Source organism: Puntigrus tetrazona, chromosome 1 (assembly GCF_018831695.1).
Source record: "Puntigrus tetrazona isolate hp1 chromosome 1, ASM1883169v1, whole genome shotgun sequence".
Classification (NCBI taxonomy): domain Eukaryota; kingdom Metazoa; phylum Chordata; class Actinopteri; order Cypriniformes; family Cyprinidae; genus Puntigrus; species Puntigrus tetrazona.
The window spans coordinates 10,442,430-10,459,577 of NC_056699.1; the positions used below are offsets into that span (position 1 = coordinate 10,442,430).

Genomic DNA, 17,148 nt, shown 5'->3' on the forward strand with positions numbered 1-17,148 from the left:
AGTTTCATTTTTGGATGGAGGATCCCTTTAATATGTGTTGCGTCTCTCTGTCCAGAAGGGGGAGATATTGTGCTTCTTCCCCTCTTCTCTCTAAAGTCTCTTTCTCTCTTCCTCAAGCTATGACTGTACACGCTGAGAAAGCTGCCCACTCACTATGCCACCTGGGACATCTCCTACTGCCACATCCACTGTGTTTATGCTGAGGGCAGTGCAATGATTCAGCCTCCTGACATTTCTATCTCATTGTTCCCTGAACAGAGCCACTGCACCGCTTTGTCTGACATCCTTTCAGTATTTTACATCTGCATTGCAAAACAAAAGTTCAACTGCTTTCAAAGGAGACATAAAACACTGAGGGAAATTTTCTATTGAGGCATTTCATTTGTCTTGCTTTATTAGACAAACACGGTAGGATGTGACATTATTAGGTGGAGATTGGGACATACTGTATTGCTTTATCCCCATCGTGAATACAACAGGCTAACCACAGCACAATGGCTCTAATTGACTGCTTTTAGTGCAAACCTTTACCGATATTTTACCTACTACATGAACTAATATATAAAGGAAAAGGAAGCTTGCTGCAGCACCGCATTGCTCATGATAAGCAAACTCGCAGCTGATGGTTCATTATTTGGTTAAACGACCCATGAAACAGAAAGAAAACACAGCTTTAACATGTCCAATCAGCAGGCTGGAAATTGGCAGTTTGACACTGTAGTAAACTGTAGTAAGTTAGGCCAGCAAAATGAAAGCTACAATGAAATTGAGAGTTTTCATAAGACTGGATGGCCAGGTAATAACCATAAATTGCCATTCAAAAGTTTGGGGTCAGTACGATTTGTTAAAACAATTGCATTGTAAAATATTACCACGATATAAAGTTGTTGTTTTTTTAAACTGCAATTTATTCCTGTGATGTCAAAGCAGACATTACTGCAGTATTCACTGTCATATGATCAAACAGAAATCAAATTTTCTATTTAGAATTATTAGTGTTGAAAAGTTGCTGAATATAAAAAAATAAATACCCATACTTTTGCATGGTTTAAAATAGTTTACAAAAAATAAAAAATAAATAAATAAGAATTAGCTTTTGCCTGTATAAGACACTGTTTTGAGTACAAATTATAGCTTTGTCTGAGAAACAGACCACACTTTATTCTGAACATCCTGGATATGAATGACATCAATAAGAAATATGTGAGAACCGGTAACATCATAACCTCATATTTAATTGTACATGTTTGTAAAAAAGAAAATCAGGTCTGGAACAACATGAGCTTGAGTAAATAGTTTTTGGTGTGCTACTTCTTCAAAACTTTATACAGTTTCTGGGACACAGATTTGGCTTTACATAGAGCTAAACATTTTCAAAAGGCAAGTCTCTGCTGACAGAGCAATTAATCCAGGACAAGGTCTAATCTGTGTAGCAGCCCAGCCCTGTATGTTTGATTTTGTGATTAAATAGATTGGAACAGCGCTCAATTATTCTACAGTAAAATGAACACAACAAGACTTTAGCAACATTAGGTCCATCTTATCGGAGGATCTTTACACCAGTTTAAATGAAATTGATAAATAATAACCACTTTGATATAGTGATTTAATTAAATAAGATTACTCACAGGCCTTTCTTGCTCAAGGATGGAGGATTTGCCAGGCTCATACTCAAAGATGCTCCGTGGCTCCGCTCGGTATTTACGCGTGTCAACTTTTCTGTCTGGGGGACCCCACTCATTTCTGTAGATGACAGTAAGACCCAGTCAGAGTTGTTTTTAACCAGTCAGGTGTTTTTGAAGCAGAAACCTGATAAATCTGTGGCACAGGATTTACTTTTAAACAATTTTCACCCAGAATTAATGCTTTTAATGCTTTGAATTAAATGATACAGAAATACCGAAATTGTGTATTCTTGCAAAAATGCATGTTAAAAATGACAGTTTTTTGCTGTGTAGCTGATCATGTCAGGTGCCTTACGGGTCGTGCGAGAAGTCTCTCTCTCTGTCCATGTCTCGCGAGCGGAGCTGGAGGAGAGAGGGCATCGGAGGGGGAGGAGGGGGCACGGGAGATGGCGAGAGCTCCCGGTGGGCGGCACCGTCTGGCGCGTCTGAGGTATTTCTAGAGAGAGGCCGGTAGGTGTGTGTTTGAGGGGGCGGGTGGGCATGCACAGGAGGGTAATTTTCTAAAAAAAAAACAAAAAAAAAAACACAAATATCAGAGTAATATACCAACAAATGTACAGTTGCAATACAATATGAATAAATAAACATGATTATACACTAACATCTAAAAGTTTGCGGTTGGTAGTTTTTCATAGTTTTAAACTGTTTATCAAGGCTGCATTTATATCATAGTAAAAACGGTATTTGTGAAATGCTGCATTTATAGCAAAAAAACAGTAAAAACAGTAATTGTGAAATATTAGATGAGCAGGTTTTTAAAATAACACTATAAGGAATCTTTTGTAACATTAACATTTGTTAGATTAAGCAGATATGAAAATAAACATCAGATATTTTTCACAGAACTTACCACTGTTTATGACAGCGTATGTTGCATTATATGTGTCTGCATAGTCATCATCTGGTGAAAACAAAATGAAACCGAAATAGAATCAAACACACTGTGTGTTTAGGACTCATCTGAAATGAATACTACAGAATAAGTTCTGTCTCCTCCTACTCACTCACCTGCTTTATGAACCATGTGGATCTGTTTGAACATGGTCTTGTACCAGTCCTTGGGTCTGTCCACAGTCTAAATAGAAGCACGCACACACACACACACACACACACACACACACACACACACACACACACACACAAGTTGCCTTGTCAGTTTGCTGGTTAAGCGCACAAACAGCTAACATCATTTGTCATTACCTGACAACCAACAAAACCACTAGAGCACAGAGTGAGAGAGACAGACAGGGAGTATCATAGTAACCTTCCTGGAAAGAGCCAGGAATGTTCTCTTCTTCTCACTAACACTAACACATTCACAGCCTGCGCTGCTGAGAGCTCAGAAGCATTCCTCTAACCACAATAAGAGGATCAAATGTCAAACCATCTTAAACACAAATTAAGAACAAATGTCCTCAAAACAGATCATTAACAGCTGATCTGCTGTTTTAAACTGACCAGTGACGATGAAGAGATTGTTTAAAAACATTTAGAAAGAAAGAAAGAACGCCCGGCTGTGTGTTGACAGAGCAACAGGTAATAAAACAAAGTGTAAATCTCAGTTTTTGTATTAACCATTCACAAGCAAGATAAGAAGCAGAACAACTGTCATTATTTTTTGGTTTCTATTTCTGTGTCTTCATGTATTACTCCCAATCGCATTGGTTCAAAAACATGCTAGTGCATTTATATAAACAGTTCAATACATGGAATTAATCTTGAGTAACTTTTAATCACACAATCACTGCAACAGACAGCTCTCAGATGAATCAGAGTTTTGAAAAATTATTCACTTTTAAAAAACAGTCCTTTACTGCAACATACATGAAGTAAGTAACTTGCAGATTAGCAGTCAGGGGATACAGTGAAATGAAAATTCTTGAACAAGGCCGAACTAAATTAAGCACAGAAGACCAAATACTGAACACAGGTTTTAAATAAAATAGGCAAACATTATTGTTAAAAATATTTACTTAACACTAAACATTCTTAAAAATATACATATAACTGTACAAGCAAAGCACAATTTAACTTAAAATAAAAAAAGTTAGAAAAACAATTTTTGGCCATTTTTGAAACCCCTCCTTGAATCAGGCATGTATTTTTTTTACTGTACAAATAAATGCAGTCTTACTGAGCAATAGATAATTCTTTAAAAACATTTAAAAATATCCAAATCTGACCACTATGTGTGAGTGTTATAATAAATGTATTAATAGAGCTTTTGCAATTATTATTATTATCATCATATTGTCTTACTTGCCTTATTTTAATTTAAAAAATGCATGGAAATGTTACCTAGCAGCAGATTTGGACTTGAACCCTCACTAACAAGCAGATACAAATAACAAATAAACCAAGAAACTACACAGGATTTACTTTGTAATAATTTTAACTCCAAATTTCACTCCAAAATAAAAATCTAAAATAATAACAACAACAACAACAAGTACACATTAAACTGTTAAAATTAAATTTTCACTTGTAAAATGTAATTCAATAAGCTTTATTTTATTAAAGAATAAGGACAATTAGTGTAGTTCTTTATAATTTGCCAGTTCCCTTAATGTCTTTAATATCACTCACCGTTCGTATGGCGATGGGAATGCCTGACTCATCCACTGGTCCAATCCCTTCGTAATGGGGTGCTTTAATGATGGACACCTTCTTCTCTTCTTCTGAGAAACGAGCGATGGGCACAGAGCTACCGACCACTGTCTGACCAGAGACAACAGTCTCTCGCTTCACCGTCTCTGAACCCTCTGAGTGAGAGAGAGACAGAGAGAGAGAGAGAGAGAGAGAGAGAGAAAGAAAGGTTAGAGAGATATAAAAAAGGCAAAAAAATATTTTTCCCTTTAAAATTGTCAAATTGTTATCAAAGTGAAGGAAGACAACCTAGCATCAATCTCTCCCTCTCTGTCACTCTACATCACACCCACACACACACATCATTGATTGCTGTGCTGCTATTGGCTCTTCATTAGACTGCTGCCATAGATACAGTCACACTGCAGGACTCAAAATGTGTTACTGTCAGTACTTCATTGGATGCTAATATTAATGAGGAAGGCAATTAATTGGCCTTCCATGTGAATGTGACACTAAGAAATCAAATACTGCCTATGACGAAAGCAATTTATAATGTTTCCCAAAATTTGTATCAGATGGCATAATCATGGCACAGTGCCAGGCCTGAAAAAGATATATGGTGACAGAAGTCTGAGCTGGACAGTCATAGTCAAGTCTAATCTAATAGAGCAAGAACACTGACATGGCACAAACTCTCACCCTGACTAAGCCCCCTGAACTATGAAATATGTATGACACAGCATAAATGAGACAGCTACTTTTATTCCTTCACATCTATGCAGGTTTACACTAGCAAAAAGGCAATGACATGAGGAAACACTACAGCAAACTATACGTCAGCATCTTTTCTTTAAACTACTACAACAATTGTACGAATTTGCCTTCCTAAGCAAATTCCCCCTAAAGTGTCAGAGCTTTGCCTCTCCTCAGTTTCCCTCTGTTCAGTTATTGATTGCTCCGGTCTGGCCTAATGGATGCAAATGCATCATATCCTGAGGACCGGACTGCACCGTTAACTGCCAATGCACAGGCATCCACTAACAAGAATTGTGCATTACAAAGCCATTATTTTAGAGAGCCCAAACTAGGACTCAATCAATAGAAGGACAACTGAGGAAGGTGTTTATTCAGAAAACATTTGATGTGTCCAAATATGCTGATTCCATACTATTTAGCGTGCAGAAAAACAGTACAAAGAGTATGTTTAAACTAATTGTATTCTACAAAAAACATGAAAGTAGCTGGATGACCTACTACTGTACCTCTGTGAAGATTTTGAAGTGCCTTGGACACTTACTATCCCATAATTTTCAAACAAAAAGTAGTGTCTACTAGGCTATTTTGATATAGATTTTGCCTGATGCAGTTAATTTCTCTTTTTATGTCCACATCACATAAAAACTAGTTGTATATGTGGTTCAGGGACTTGAATAAGCACATTTTGGCTTCTAGTCAGAGCTCAGCTTTGCAATGCTAGCCAGAGGTCTGTGTGGGATTTCCTCTCACCTGAACTACGACCCTGCTGGATCTTTACCAGGCCTGGGCTGAGGGTCGGAGGTGGAGGTGGGTATACAGGCGGAGAGAAAGGCCTCTGAGATTGAGAGCTTCCATTCACTGCCATCTGACCCTGGAAAACATAAAAAAAAAACTGTTTACAAGAGATGTAATTGAGTAATATGTAAAGTCACATTAGGTTAAACAAGTATGAGTGGATGACAGCTATGGGACAATAAGAAGTTAGAAGAATAAGAAATGTAAGACACGAGAGCACACATCGAAAGATACTGTACAACAAATGTATGTGAGAAATGTCATTACTGAGGAAAAAGACAAAGGTTGTGATCAGATGTTGGTGCTTCGGTACTAACATAAGTGGAATGATGAAGGACGAATGAAGATGTAGCTGATAAACTGTTAGACTACATGACAACATACACACTTTGAAAGAACCTTTAGTGGATAATGAGTGCAGGAAAATCTATTTAAGAAAAAGTGTTAACACTGGAATATGGTACCATCATACATTCATATTCCAAAGAGGTCTTCAGTCAACAGCAGGAATATAAAATGCAAATGTTAATCTCAAACAAACTTTGCGAAAGGTCACATAGAAAATCACAGGCCATCATAAGAACCCTAAAGTCAACATGAAATTAAAATCATCTTTCTTCACACCTAGACTTCATACACATACCTAACTTTTTATTAATATATAGTATGAACTATTATATACACATTATAATTTAAATGTTTGTGGTTAGTACGATTCGATTAATTAATTAATTAATTTATTTTTTTAGCATTTATTTTTTTAAATAAGACATGTTTTTTTTTTATTTAGACTGTAATTTATACATTAGACTGATCAAAAAGTGACAGCAATGATTGTTCATATTGTTAAAAATGTTTCTATTGATGTTTCTATTAATCAAAGCATTTTTTGATGTCCACAAAAAAAAATTAAGCAGCATGACTGTTTTCAACATCGCTATTTATCACCATATCAACATATTAGAATATAATAATGGACATCAAAGACTGGAGTAAAGGCTGCTAAAAATGAGCATTGACATCACAGGAATTAATTTCATTATTTAAAATATATTAAATTGTATTTTGCACAAAAACTGTATTTGAAAAAAAAACCCCACCAACAGTCTTACTTGCTCAAAACTTCAGAAGAGCAGCGCACTTTGTATTATTAAACATTACAGCAGCAATCGCAAATGATTCTATTTTTAGCATTATAAGGTTGGCAGTTGTATAGGTTGATATCGGTTGATATACATATAATTAGTGCTCTGCAACGTTTAATCGCATCATTAATTTTATGAACATAATATATGTGTGTGTACTGTGTATATTTACTATGTATATATAAAGTCACACACATACAGTATTTGTTTAGAACATATTTACATATATTTACATATATACACACAATAAATATACAAAACGTTTTAATGATGTGATTAATCATTGCCCAGCACTAATGTACTACATTTCTTTTCTGCACCATTATCTCTCTTTTCCGATACAGCTTTCAATATTGTTTTACTTTAAGGCATGTCACAGCATGTTGACTTGGGAAACAACATACACAACACACAATGAAATACTGCATACGTAAAACAGAGTGGAAATCCAGCATAAAACAAAGACAAAGCAGCGAGCTGCTGCAAGCTGACACATTCGAGCATGTGACTCAAAGTTAGACATTCAACAGCGCTGAAAGACGAGTGAGGACAAACAAACACGAGTTGATTCAAAACAAACGTGTGCCAGTTGAGCGTGATAGTTACGTTAGTGCCCGTGGCAGCTGACGGGGCGATAGGAAGCTCGTCAGGGGCGTTGGAGGCGTGGCTGAGTGTGGGGGATGGGGTGGGTGTGGCCGCGGGGAAGGAGTCCATGCCGCAGATCTGCAGCTCCTCCAGCCCAGCTGTGGATGATGAATAATGACTCAGCGCTGACACGGTTACTGGTGACGGGGCAGGTGAGGCCGACATTAGCCCGGAACGTTCCAGAGGGGTGTAGGGTGTCGGCGAGAGGGCTTTGGGCATTAGCCCTGACAGGAAGTCAGGGGAATCCTGACTGGCTCGGCTATATGGTGACCGGCGAGCTGAAGGGTCTGGGGAGGGCGGTCCAGAAGAGAACGGCCCGGTGCTCCCTCTTACAGGGGAAAACTCACGCTGATGGAGGAGGGTGGGAGGGAATAAAAGGAGGGAAGACAAGAATCGAAAGTGAACATAAAGCAAAGCCGGTGAGCAAGAAGTGACATACGGGCACAGGCGGACTGAACCATGTTGAGTGAAGAGGAACAAGTGAATCTGTGGGAAGGAATAAAAGGCTGCTGGAAAAATAAATAAAATTAAAATATATAGTAATTAGCAGTAAACACACATTCTTTCATCAAGCTTTCTGTGTTCGTTCACTCCATTCCATCAGATGAAGATGAATGAGTGCTAAATGGGTTACACTTGGTAAGTATGAGAGAGAGTGATACCAATAAAAAGTTTGGAATAGTTAATATTTCACAAAGGCTGCATTTGTTTGATGAGAAATACAGTAAAATTAAGAAATACTATATAATTACTTCATCATTCATCATTTTTTTAAAAATCATTCATATAATATGGTAATTTAGTGATTAAGAAACACTTCTTTATTACCAGCTGTGAAAACCATGTTGCTTATTTTTTTGGAAACTGTGATGCACTACTATTCTAAAGTTTGAGGTAAGTAAGATTAAAAATTATCATTTAAAAATGTAAAATGTAATAAATTATAAACTTCACAATATGCAAAGATTTCTATTCCAAATTAATTATGTTCATTTGAATTTTCTATTTAAAAAATATCCCCAATTTTAAGCAGTGAGTACAGTGTTTTAAACTGATAACATTAAGAACAATTATTAATGCCTGAAACCAATCATAACTGATAAAGAACTAAGCAAGAAATCAGGGTATTAGAATAATTCCTGAAAGATCGTGGAACATTGCAGACTGGGGATATGGCTGCTGAAAATGTAGATTTGTCATATATTTTGTCAGTAATATATTAAAAAAGAAAGCAGTTTTAAATGGTAGTTATTACAATATTGCTGCTTCTACTGTATTTTTAATCAAATAAATGCAGACTTGGTTAAAAACATTTAAATTACTCCAAACTTTTGACCAGTACTGTAAAGTCGTATATTATTACTGTAAATAAATGACAGTAATACCACCAAACTGCTTGCTGGTCTTGGTGGTACAACAGGGGCTCGTGTGGGGTCAGCGGGGTCCACTGCATTTCTCCTGGATTTAGTCTCAAGCCCTGACTGGGTCTCTGCTTGAGGTTCTGGACTGCGAGGAGCTAACTGGATGGAGAGAGAAGCTACGTGTGTTTCAGAAGTAGCAGTGGGGTCTTGGGGTGGGGAAGCGGATGTACGTTTAGGCTTAGTTTTAGACTTAGGGTCAGTTTTAATCATGTCCATCTTGTTAGGTGGTGCATTTAGTTGGTCCCTTATGAATTTTGAAGATGACAATTTGTTCCCCAGAACCCGAGTGATAAAACTGTTAGCATTAGCTTGTTGGGACAAGGGGGGCTCCTCGAGGGGGGCTCCAGAGGTGCTAGTGGAGGTCTGGGTGGTCTTAGAATATGAGTAAGAGGAGGTGGCACTAGATTGGATGGTGTAAGAGCCTGAGGAAATGACATCATTACTCTGTGGGGGAGACAGGGATGCGTCTGAAAGCATTGCAAGGGAACTGTAAGATGGGGGGTTAGGGGTCATGTGATAGCTCTCTCTCCGAGGGGGCGGCAAGGGGACCTGATAGAGAAAAGGTCAATTCAAATATGTAAAGACAGTTTAAATAAAGCATTTTTTTTTTCTCAGAGAAATTTTAATTCGACTGCTTTAGGGGTCAAGAAATTTACACTTGATATGAAACCTCTAGAAAGACATTATCATATTGGAAAAAGACCAGTACCAACATTAATCCAAACAGTTGTGAAGCAAAATAGTTTCAAAGTAGCGCAAAATATGAAAGAAGAGGATTGTTGGTGTGAAAAGAATATTAAGAGAGTGCAAAATCTAACAGCAGTATGATCAAGAAGCAGGAATGCATTAATAGCTTATTTAAAGAAGATATGAATGAATGTGTACCGGTGTGGGAGATTTCTTGTCCTGTAGGTTGGGTTTAACGCTGCGGAAGCCTTTAGCAGTCAAGGACGAGCTGCTGGCATCTCCATTCCTCAACCCCTCAGACACACTGCGTGAACGCCAGGCATCTACACACAAAAATAAATAAATAATCACCCCCACACACACACACACACACACACACACACACACACACACACACACACACACACACACACATACATACACAATGGGACAGTCAGAAAGCCATTAGGATTTCATCTACAATATCTTAAATTGTGTTCTGAAAACAAACAAAGCTTTTACAGGTTTGGACAACTTGGGGGTAAGTGATTAATTACAAAATTTTAATTTTGGGGTAGATACCTTTAAGTGCCCAAATAAACTTCATGTATCCACTGTATAGTGCATATAAACATTTATATAAACGCAAAAATGAAGACAGACACACATAAACACCCAACACAGCATAAACACTTGCCTGAATCTGATGACTGGGAATCACTACCTGTGGAAAATAAAGATGCATTAAAATAAACAAAAAAATGCATGATAATTCCATGATAACAAAAAAGACACAAAACATGCAGAAAAGTCATAGCCAGCTAAAGTAAAGAAGAACATGGGTCAGGTTCAGTACTCCTATACCCTGCCAATATAAGCTGTTTTTGTGTTTTCTTTAGTTATGTCTTATCTAGCTCATTACACTATGTGAGATGGTCCTTCAGTTGGTGCATGATGGCCACAATATGAGAATGAAAAGAGAGATGCACAGTTACAGAGAACAAGAAGATTAGAGAGCAGAAGCTGCTATAGAAGGCAGAGAAAAAGAGAGACCGCTAGTAAGAGCACACAAAGTTTAAAACACCTACTATTGTCTTAATAATGATTAAAACTACAAGATTGTAAGAACACAAATTTAAAAAACTAATATTATCCAACAATTCCGGTCTTTCATATTGCAAAATATGCGTGATCAGACACTGTCTTAACGATTGCAGGATTGTGCGATCTGTTACAAGCAAAAGTGAAGAGCAAGGTCTCCATTTAAACTGACAACTGCTGTATTTCTTCAAACCAGCCTGGTGCCTCAAACAATTCAGCATTAAAAGAGTACAACTGTGCATCTGTGAACGGATGCTTGACTGCCTGTCTGTGGCCAGCAGCTTTTTTCGAAAATTAAAGACGTGTTGTCATATCTCTGGCAGGTCTTGACAGCATGTCACTTTTTCAGCAGACTCACTCAAGCGGCAGAATATGCCTGGATCCTTGTAACTATTAGCACAGAAAAATAGCATCTAGTATTTTCTTTTTACATTAAATCTAATTGAGTGTGTTTTTTAGGGTAACGGTTTTATTTATTTAATTAAAACCTGAACAGTCTCTACAGAATTTAACGCAATATTCAATATTGCTGAGCATTATTTACTAATATTTTTACTAGTATATTATTGCGCCAAAAGATCTTAATTAATTGATTAGAAAGTTCAATCAAATTAACTTTAATCTTGAATAATAATTCTACATTACTGCAGTTATATATGAGTTAAAACATGTTAATACTGTAATTTGATAGACTTAATTTAAAGATGTTAAACATTTGCAGATGTGAAACATTCACGTAAATATGCGTGATAACATATTAAAGAGCCTTTTAAAATTATTCCTTGCAAATTTTTACATAGATTATAGACAACATAGTATATGTTGCCTCTGCTCTCATCTCCTAAGATCTGAGGAGATTAAAAAAACGAAAATCTAGACTAACGTTACAAGAGAAATATGGAACACAACAGATGTAGTGAACACATGTAAAACAAGCACACATAACACAAATAGAACACTATTTAAATAACTAAGGCAGATGAAACAAAGGTAAGCAAAAGGTGATAAAACATTCGAAAAAGTCTATCTTCGACAGCCCTGCTCCAGCACTGATACCTGCAGCAGTGTACAGGTTGGGTGAGCTCTGGACCCTCTTCACAGGCCAGAAAGTGAGCGACAGGGATGCTCTTTTATGAGCACGTCCTCCGCTATCTGGAGTATGTTTGTTTGCACACGCACACGCAGAAGCACACATGCAAAACAAACAGAAAGCAAAGCACATGCATTGTCAATGCAACATTATTGCACCAAAGATAATGCGAACATAATAATAAATTAAAAATGTTATTAAATGACGATTGCTTATCGTTCAAAAGTTTGTGGTTGGTTAGATTTATGTATTTAATTTATTTAAGCAAGGATCCGTTAAAAATTTCTGACGTGACTGTAAAGAATTTTAAGATATTTTAATTGATAGGAATAAGTTGCATTTTAAAATATATCAAAACAAACAACAGTTCATTTTAATTGTAATTAAATGAACTTTTTACCGGATGTTTGATCAAATAGATATAATTGTTGAATATAAGAGACTTCTTTAAAAACGATTATAATCTTACTAACCCTAAACTTTTGAAACAATATTGTGTTATAGCATTAAAGGTCAGTCTTCCTTTACAGAAAAACACACAACTTGTACAGCATTCTGTTAAAGATGAGAAAAAACTAAGACATTGGTCCAAACCAGGCATGCCTGATTTTGGATCAATAATATTATTTTTCAAAATGAGAAAGAGCACGAGCAGAACAGAGATTACTGCATGGATCATTATGCCATATCCCACAATGCAATGCATTCAGTCAGACCTTTCATTGAGAACTAAATGACACTAAACGTTACGATGCTTACACAAAATATTTAATTTAACACACAATAACTGTTTTGTTGCACGAGTGGCTAAAAATAACAAATAGTATTTTAATAATGGACTTACCTGTATTCATGATGAAGATCTCCACTGATCTGTGTTCTGAAGGACACTTTTACCTGCAAAACACATCAAGCGATTCTTAATAATCCCAAAATCAATTCATTTTCAGCTACATACAGTAAACAGATGCTTAAAGTATATTTTATGTATTATAAAATGTATTAAAGTATATAAGCTAATCTATTAGCATGCACTGTCTTGTTGTTTAATGCCCAATACCACATGCTAAAGTGCCTAAACTGTTTAGTGACCGTGTATTTTTATCTAGCAGTTCTATGACTAGCACAGGTTATATTTATTCAGAGTGACAGATATAGAGGATATTCTGTTTAAAACATGTTTGTTGTGTATCAAATGGAGACACAGACCTTAATATGGATAAACTGTGGCGTCAGTGTATGTGTGTGTCTAGTATGTAGTAATACTCTGAGCGACACCAGACAGTCTGGACACCAGGAATACACTCGATGTGCCTGCGATGTGTTAATTTTACAGTGCTCTACACACATATCTCACTCTCTCTCTCTCTCTCTATCTCTCGTCACTATCAGTATTTGCAAACATAAAGCACGAGGTGTGGAATGTGTGTGCTGAATCCCATCATAGCATTTGTATCTGTCTCATATGAATACTAAATAATGTTTCCCAATAGACATGTTAACAAGATAAGGGATAGAATTTATGTCGAGGTAAATGTTATGATGACGTTGCTCCACTTCTGAATAGCAACAGTTGAGGATTTCCGAACACACTTCTTACAATATCTGATAACGTGCTGCTCATGTTCACTAAGACTAATGGGGAGCAGACATAATGGATTAGAGAGAGAGAGAGAGAGAGAGAGAGAGAGAGAGAGAGAGAGAGAGAGAGAGAGAGAGAGAGAGAGAGAGAGAGAGAGAGAGAGAGAGAGAGAGAGAGAGAGAGCATTTAGACATAAAAATAAGATCCAGTTGTCAGATATCCCTTTGCCACTGACAGATTTATTACTTGCCAGGAGAAATGTTCTACACTTAGGGAGTGAAAATGTTGTTAACACCATTTGAATCTCTGTAACCTAAGCTATGGCTCCATTGTGTGACCCGGAATTCCATAGTAAAGTCAGTTAACTTTTTAACCTGCCACATTAAAATGAAATTTATCATAAAGTCTTGGTTAGATGTAGCTGACACCAATAAGATCATAGATTGCCTAAAGCACTACTCAATACAATTTATTAAGTTGCTGTGTACGTTTCAAACGCTTCATATTCCTTTAAACTAATGCAGAAAGTAGAAGAGCACTCTAGAAGTATTTCCATAACATGCTGTGTGACCCAGCTAATGCCATGAAGGTTCTTCCCTAACTCGGTGGGCCCAGAATAAAGACACTACAAGCACTAATAATAGTCTGTAGCATCTTTAAAAAGAATTAGTCTCTGGGTCATCAAGAAATGGAAGCAAAACACAGACTATTTAAGGATCACTATATTGCTCACAATTGCATTAATATTTATCATGCAAACTACAATATAAATGACAAAAAAAAAATAGAAAAAAAATGTTTTGACCAAAGATGGCGCTAAGTTATTTAAGTGTGCTGTATTTATCTCAATGTTATTTGTAATTTTTATTTTTATGTTTTTTTGATAACGATAATTAAGCCATATTTTGCATTGTGTGACACAAAAAACAGACAACAATCTATCTAAAATATTAAATGAATTCATTTGAGATCACACTGGTGTTCAGGAAAACACTGTGTGATATTACAAAGTCTTGACATCTTAGGGCCTGATTGGACACCTTTGTGGACTGTAGGTTTTACACTCCTGTTCTAGATAAAAACTTAGAAAAGTAATTCAAATTTACTTATGAACAAACAATAAATCAACTGACAGCCACGTTACACTTACCAATACCATTCACTTTCCTTATTGTCCTACTCCTCCCCATCATCCACTCGGTTTCATTGTGGTATGTGTGACTCTAACCTTTTTACAATCCAATTCCCGACGGGTAAAATGAAGTCCTGTCCATCCGACCTCAAAATGTTATATTCTAATCTGCAGCTGCAGCTTTGAGCACCTGATTAGTTACTGGCAATATTAGTGCAAAGCCCTCTGGGTGCACTTGAGTGTGACAAACATTCAATGCCATCTGCAGCTCGTGTTAACAGGCAATTAAGCTGGCATTTCCGTTATGTAATGGACTAGCTGCCACGGCTATACACTTTGGTATGAATACTGTAATTCTCCATTGTTTGACAAGGCTCAGCTGGAAGATATTTGTGTTTTGAGATATTCAGTTTTTGGCACAAATGGCCAAATGCGGCTCAGCACAGATTTTGTCAGTAGCTTTGAGTATTTGCTTGCAGTTTTCATGAAGGACTTACACACTAACAAAGTTGTTCTTGCATACATTTTGGCTTTCGCACTTCATTGTGATTGTTAATTGAGACATTTTTAACCAGGGGTTGGTGGTAACACACTCATTTGTGGTCTCTTAAATTCTCTTTTCCACACACACACTCACACTGCCTATGGAATGTGGGAACTATAGATCAGCACACAATGACAGGACAGTACATGGATAGAGTTTCAATGGGCAGACCAGAGTCACAGCAGCTGTATGATGTTCTTTTTAAAAGAAGTCTCCTATATGCTCACCAAGGCTGCATATATTGGGGAAAAAATCTATACATTGTGAAATATTGTATCAGTATACACTCTTCGTGTGACACAATATTTTAGACAACATTATGATATGCTAATTTGGTGCTTAGAAAAAAATATATTTTTTGTGGAAATCATGATATATTAGTTTTCAGCTATCTTGGATTAATACCTTTAGTAACATTAGAAATGTCAGAATGAGTCTCCGAAAAAGGTATTTTTACTTATAGACCATAAACTTGAGAACAATAGTGTACGTTCATACGCTGTGCGTTTCTGAAGTGTTACATAAAAACGTTGTGAAGACCGTGTGATCACATTAGACAAGTTCTCTAGGGATCTTTCTTATTTTGTGAAGGAGTAAAATACGGGAAGCAATACTAGAGAAATATGAGATGGAGGAGGAAATGCAATCTCGAATTGTGAAATCCATCATAAAGTTCTTGCATGCTTCTCAAGTTTGTGATCATGAATATAGTGTGTCTGCAGGAAACTGATCTGACAGCTGATTCAGAGGAGCTGATCCATGAGAACATCAATATATTTTACATCTGACAGCCCTACATATATTTTTGATATTTATACAGCTATAGGCATCCATCAACTTCTCCAGTAAAGTGATAGTTTCCTAGAATTTAATCAATGTTGTTTTGTATTTTTTCATGTAAAACAGCTGAAATAATCTTTCATTTCGAATAAATTTTTCCATTAACCCTGTAGCTATTATTTAAGAGTATTTGGCAGCATTTGTAAATATTTCTAAGCACCTATTAAAGCCTTGTAATTGTTAGCATAAACAGCTTCAGGACTGTTATGTACTTCATCAAACATGGCCTCTATTGATGATCTTTTCCTGAGAGGTACAGTAAAGAATGATTGTTAATAAGCAGTGACACTTAATCATCTTCCTATGACAGAACCGGTGGCAGAAAGCATGTCTCTGTAATAAGGTCATTTTTTTTGCTATATATATATATATATAACAGACGTCGGGTAAATGTAGAACGGTGATACTTTACGAATCTGCTGTGTGTATGTGTGAGTGAATGTGCGTTTGTCTTGAAAGCATAAATAAAATCCCTTCGAATAGGCCCCTATTGCCGCCAAAGAATATGATTCAGAATATTTTTAAACCACCGTGACAGATTTAAAGGGGGCCAGAGAATTCAAGTCAGCTAAATAAATCAACTCTACATAGCTTGATGATAGAATCTGCAAAACAGGGGAGGACAACATCAAGCTTGAGCTGGAACAACAAAATGAATGGTGATGTTTAGCCTGATTAGCTATTCCATCTAAAGCTAGTGGGAGTGAGAGGAGGAAGCTTTAAGAGGTTGTTTTGCTGTTTGTGCCATTAGAGAGATGTGGAGGCTGTGTGGGTTTCTAAAGTTATACGAAAGTTGTCATTAGTGTTCTATTGGATGCCCAAACGAATTTGTGTGTGTGTCTAAAAGTTTGGTGTAGATCTTTTATGCTCCTCCCTGCCCAAACCACAGACTCTCTGCTTCCCTCTGTCAGAGACGGTGATTCATTAGCGGCTTCATCCGTAACGCCACAAACCACATTCCACTTCCTATTAGTGCAGTGAAGCGTCTGGCACAGTACACAGCGAGTAAACTAGACTCATGTTTTGAAATAAACCAGTTCTTTTAACTGATTTTATACAATGCTAAATGCTAATAATATAATGCTAAATGCTACAGGAAACAAGAACGGCATGCGAATGTGGTGAGAAGTTGACTAGAAAGTCTATCCTCTAAAGAT

At 36.7% G+C, this 17,148-nt stretch overlaps 1 protein-coding gene across 4 annotated transcripts in view; it reads right to left on the reverse strand.

The window, feature by feature from the left end:
• The window catches only part of sorbs2a (sorbin and SH3 domain containing 2a), a 46,183-nt gene that overhangs the window by 16,665 nt on the left and 12,370 nt on the right, over nucleotides 1–17,148 (reverse strand). For all 4 annotated transcript variants that reach the window (XM_043242992.1, XM_043243002.1, XM_043243020.1 and 1 more), the window contains exons 2-12: nucleotides 12,738–12,790; nucleotides 10,400–10,426; nucleotides 9,922–10,046; nucleotides 9,001–9,585; nucleotides 7,577–7,963; nucleotides 5,781–5,901; nucleotides 4,272–4,447; nucleotides 2,694–2,760; nucleotides 2,536–2,586; nucleotides 1,981–2,185; nucleotides 1,629–1,743 (exon numbers count right to left, since the gene is read on the reverse strand). In XM_043242992.1, coding sequence (XP_043098927.1) covers nucleotides 1,629–1,743; nucleotides 1,981–2,185; nucleotides 2,536–2,586; nucleotides 2,694–2,760; nucleotides 4,272–4,447; nucleotides 5,781–5,901; nucleotides 7,577–7,963; nucleotides 9,001–9,585; nucleotides 9,922–10,046; nucleotides 10,400–10,426; nucleotides 12,738–12,747 — 1,869 coding nt within the window. In that variant the 5' untranslated portion in view covers nucleotides 12,748–12,790. The remainder of the gene's footprint in view (nucleotides 1–1,628; nucleotides 1,744–1,980; nucleotides 2,186–2,535; nucleotides 2,587–2,693; nucleotides 2,761–4,271; nucleotides 4,448–5,780; nucleotides 5,902–7,576; nucleotides 7,964–9,000; nucleotides 9,586–9,921; nucleotides 10,047–10,399; nucleotides 10,427–12,737; nucleotides 12,791–17,148) is intronic.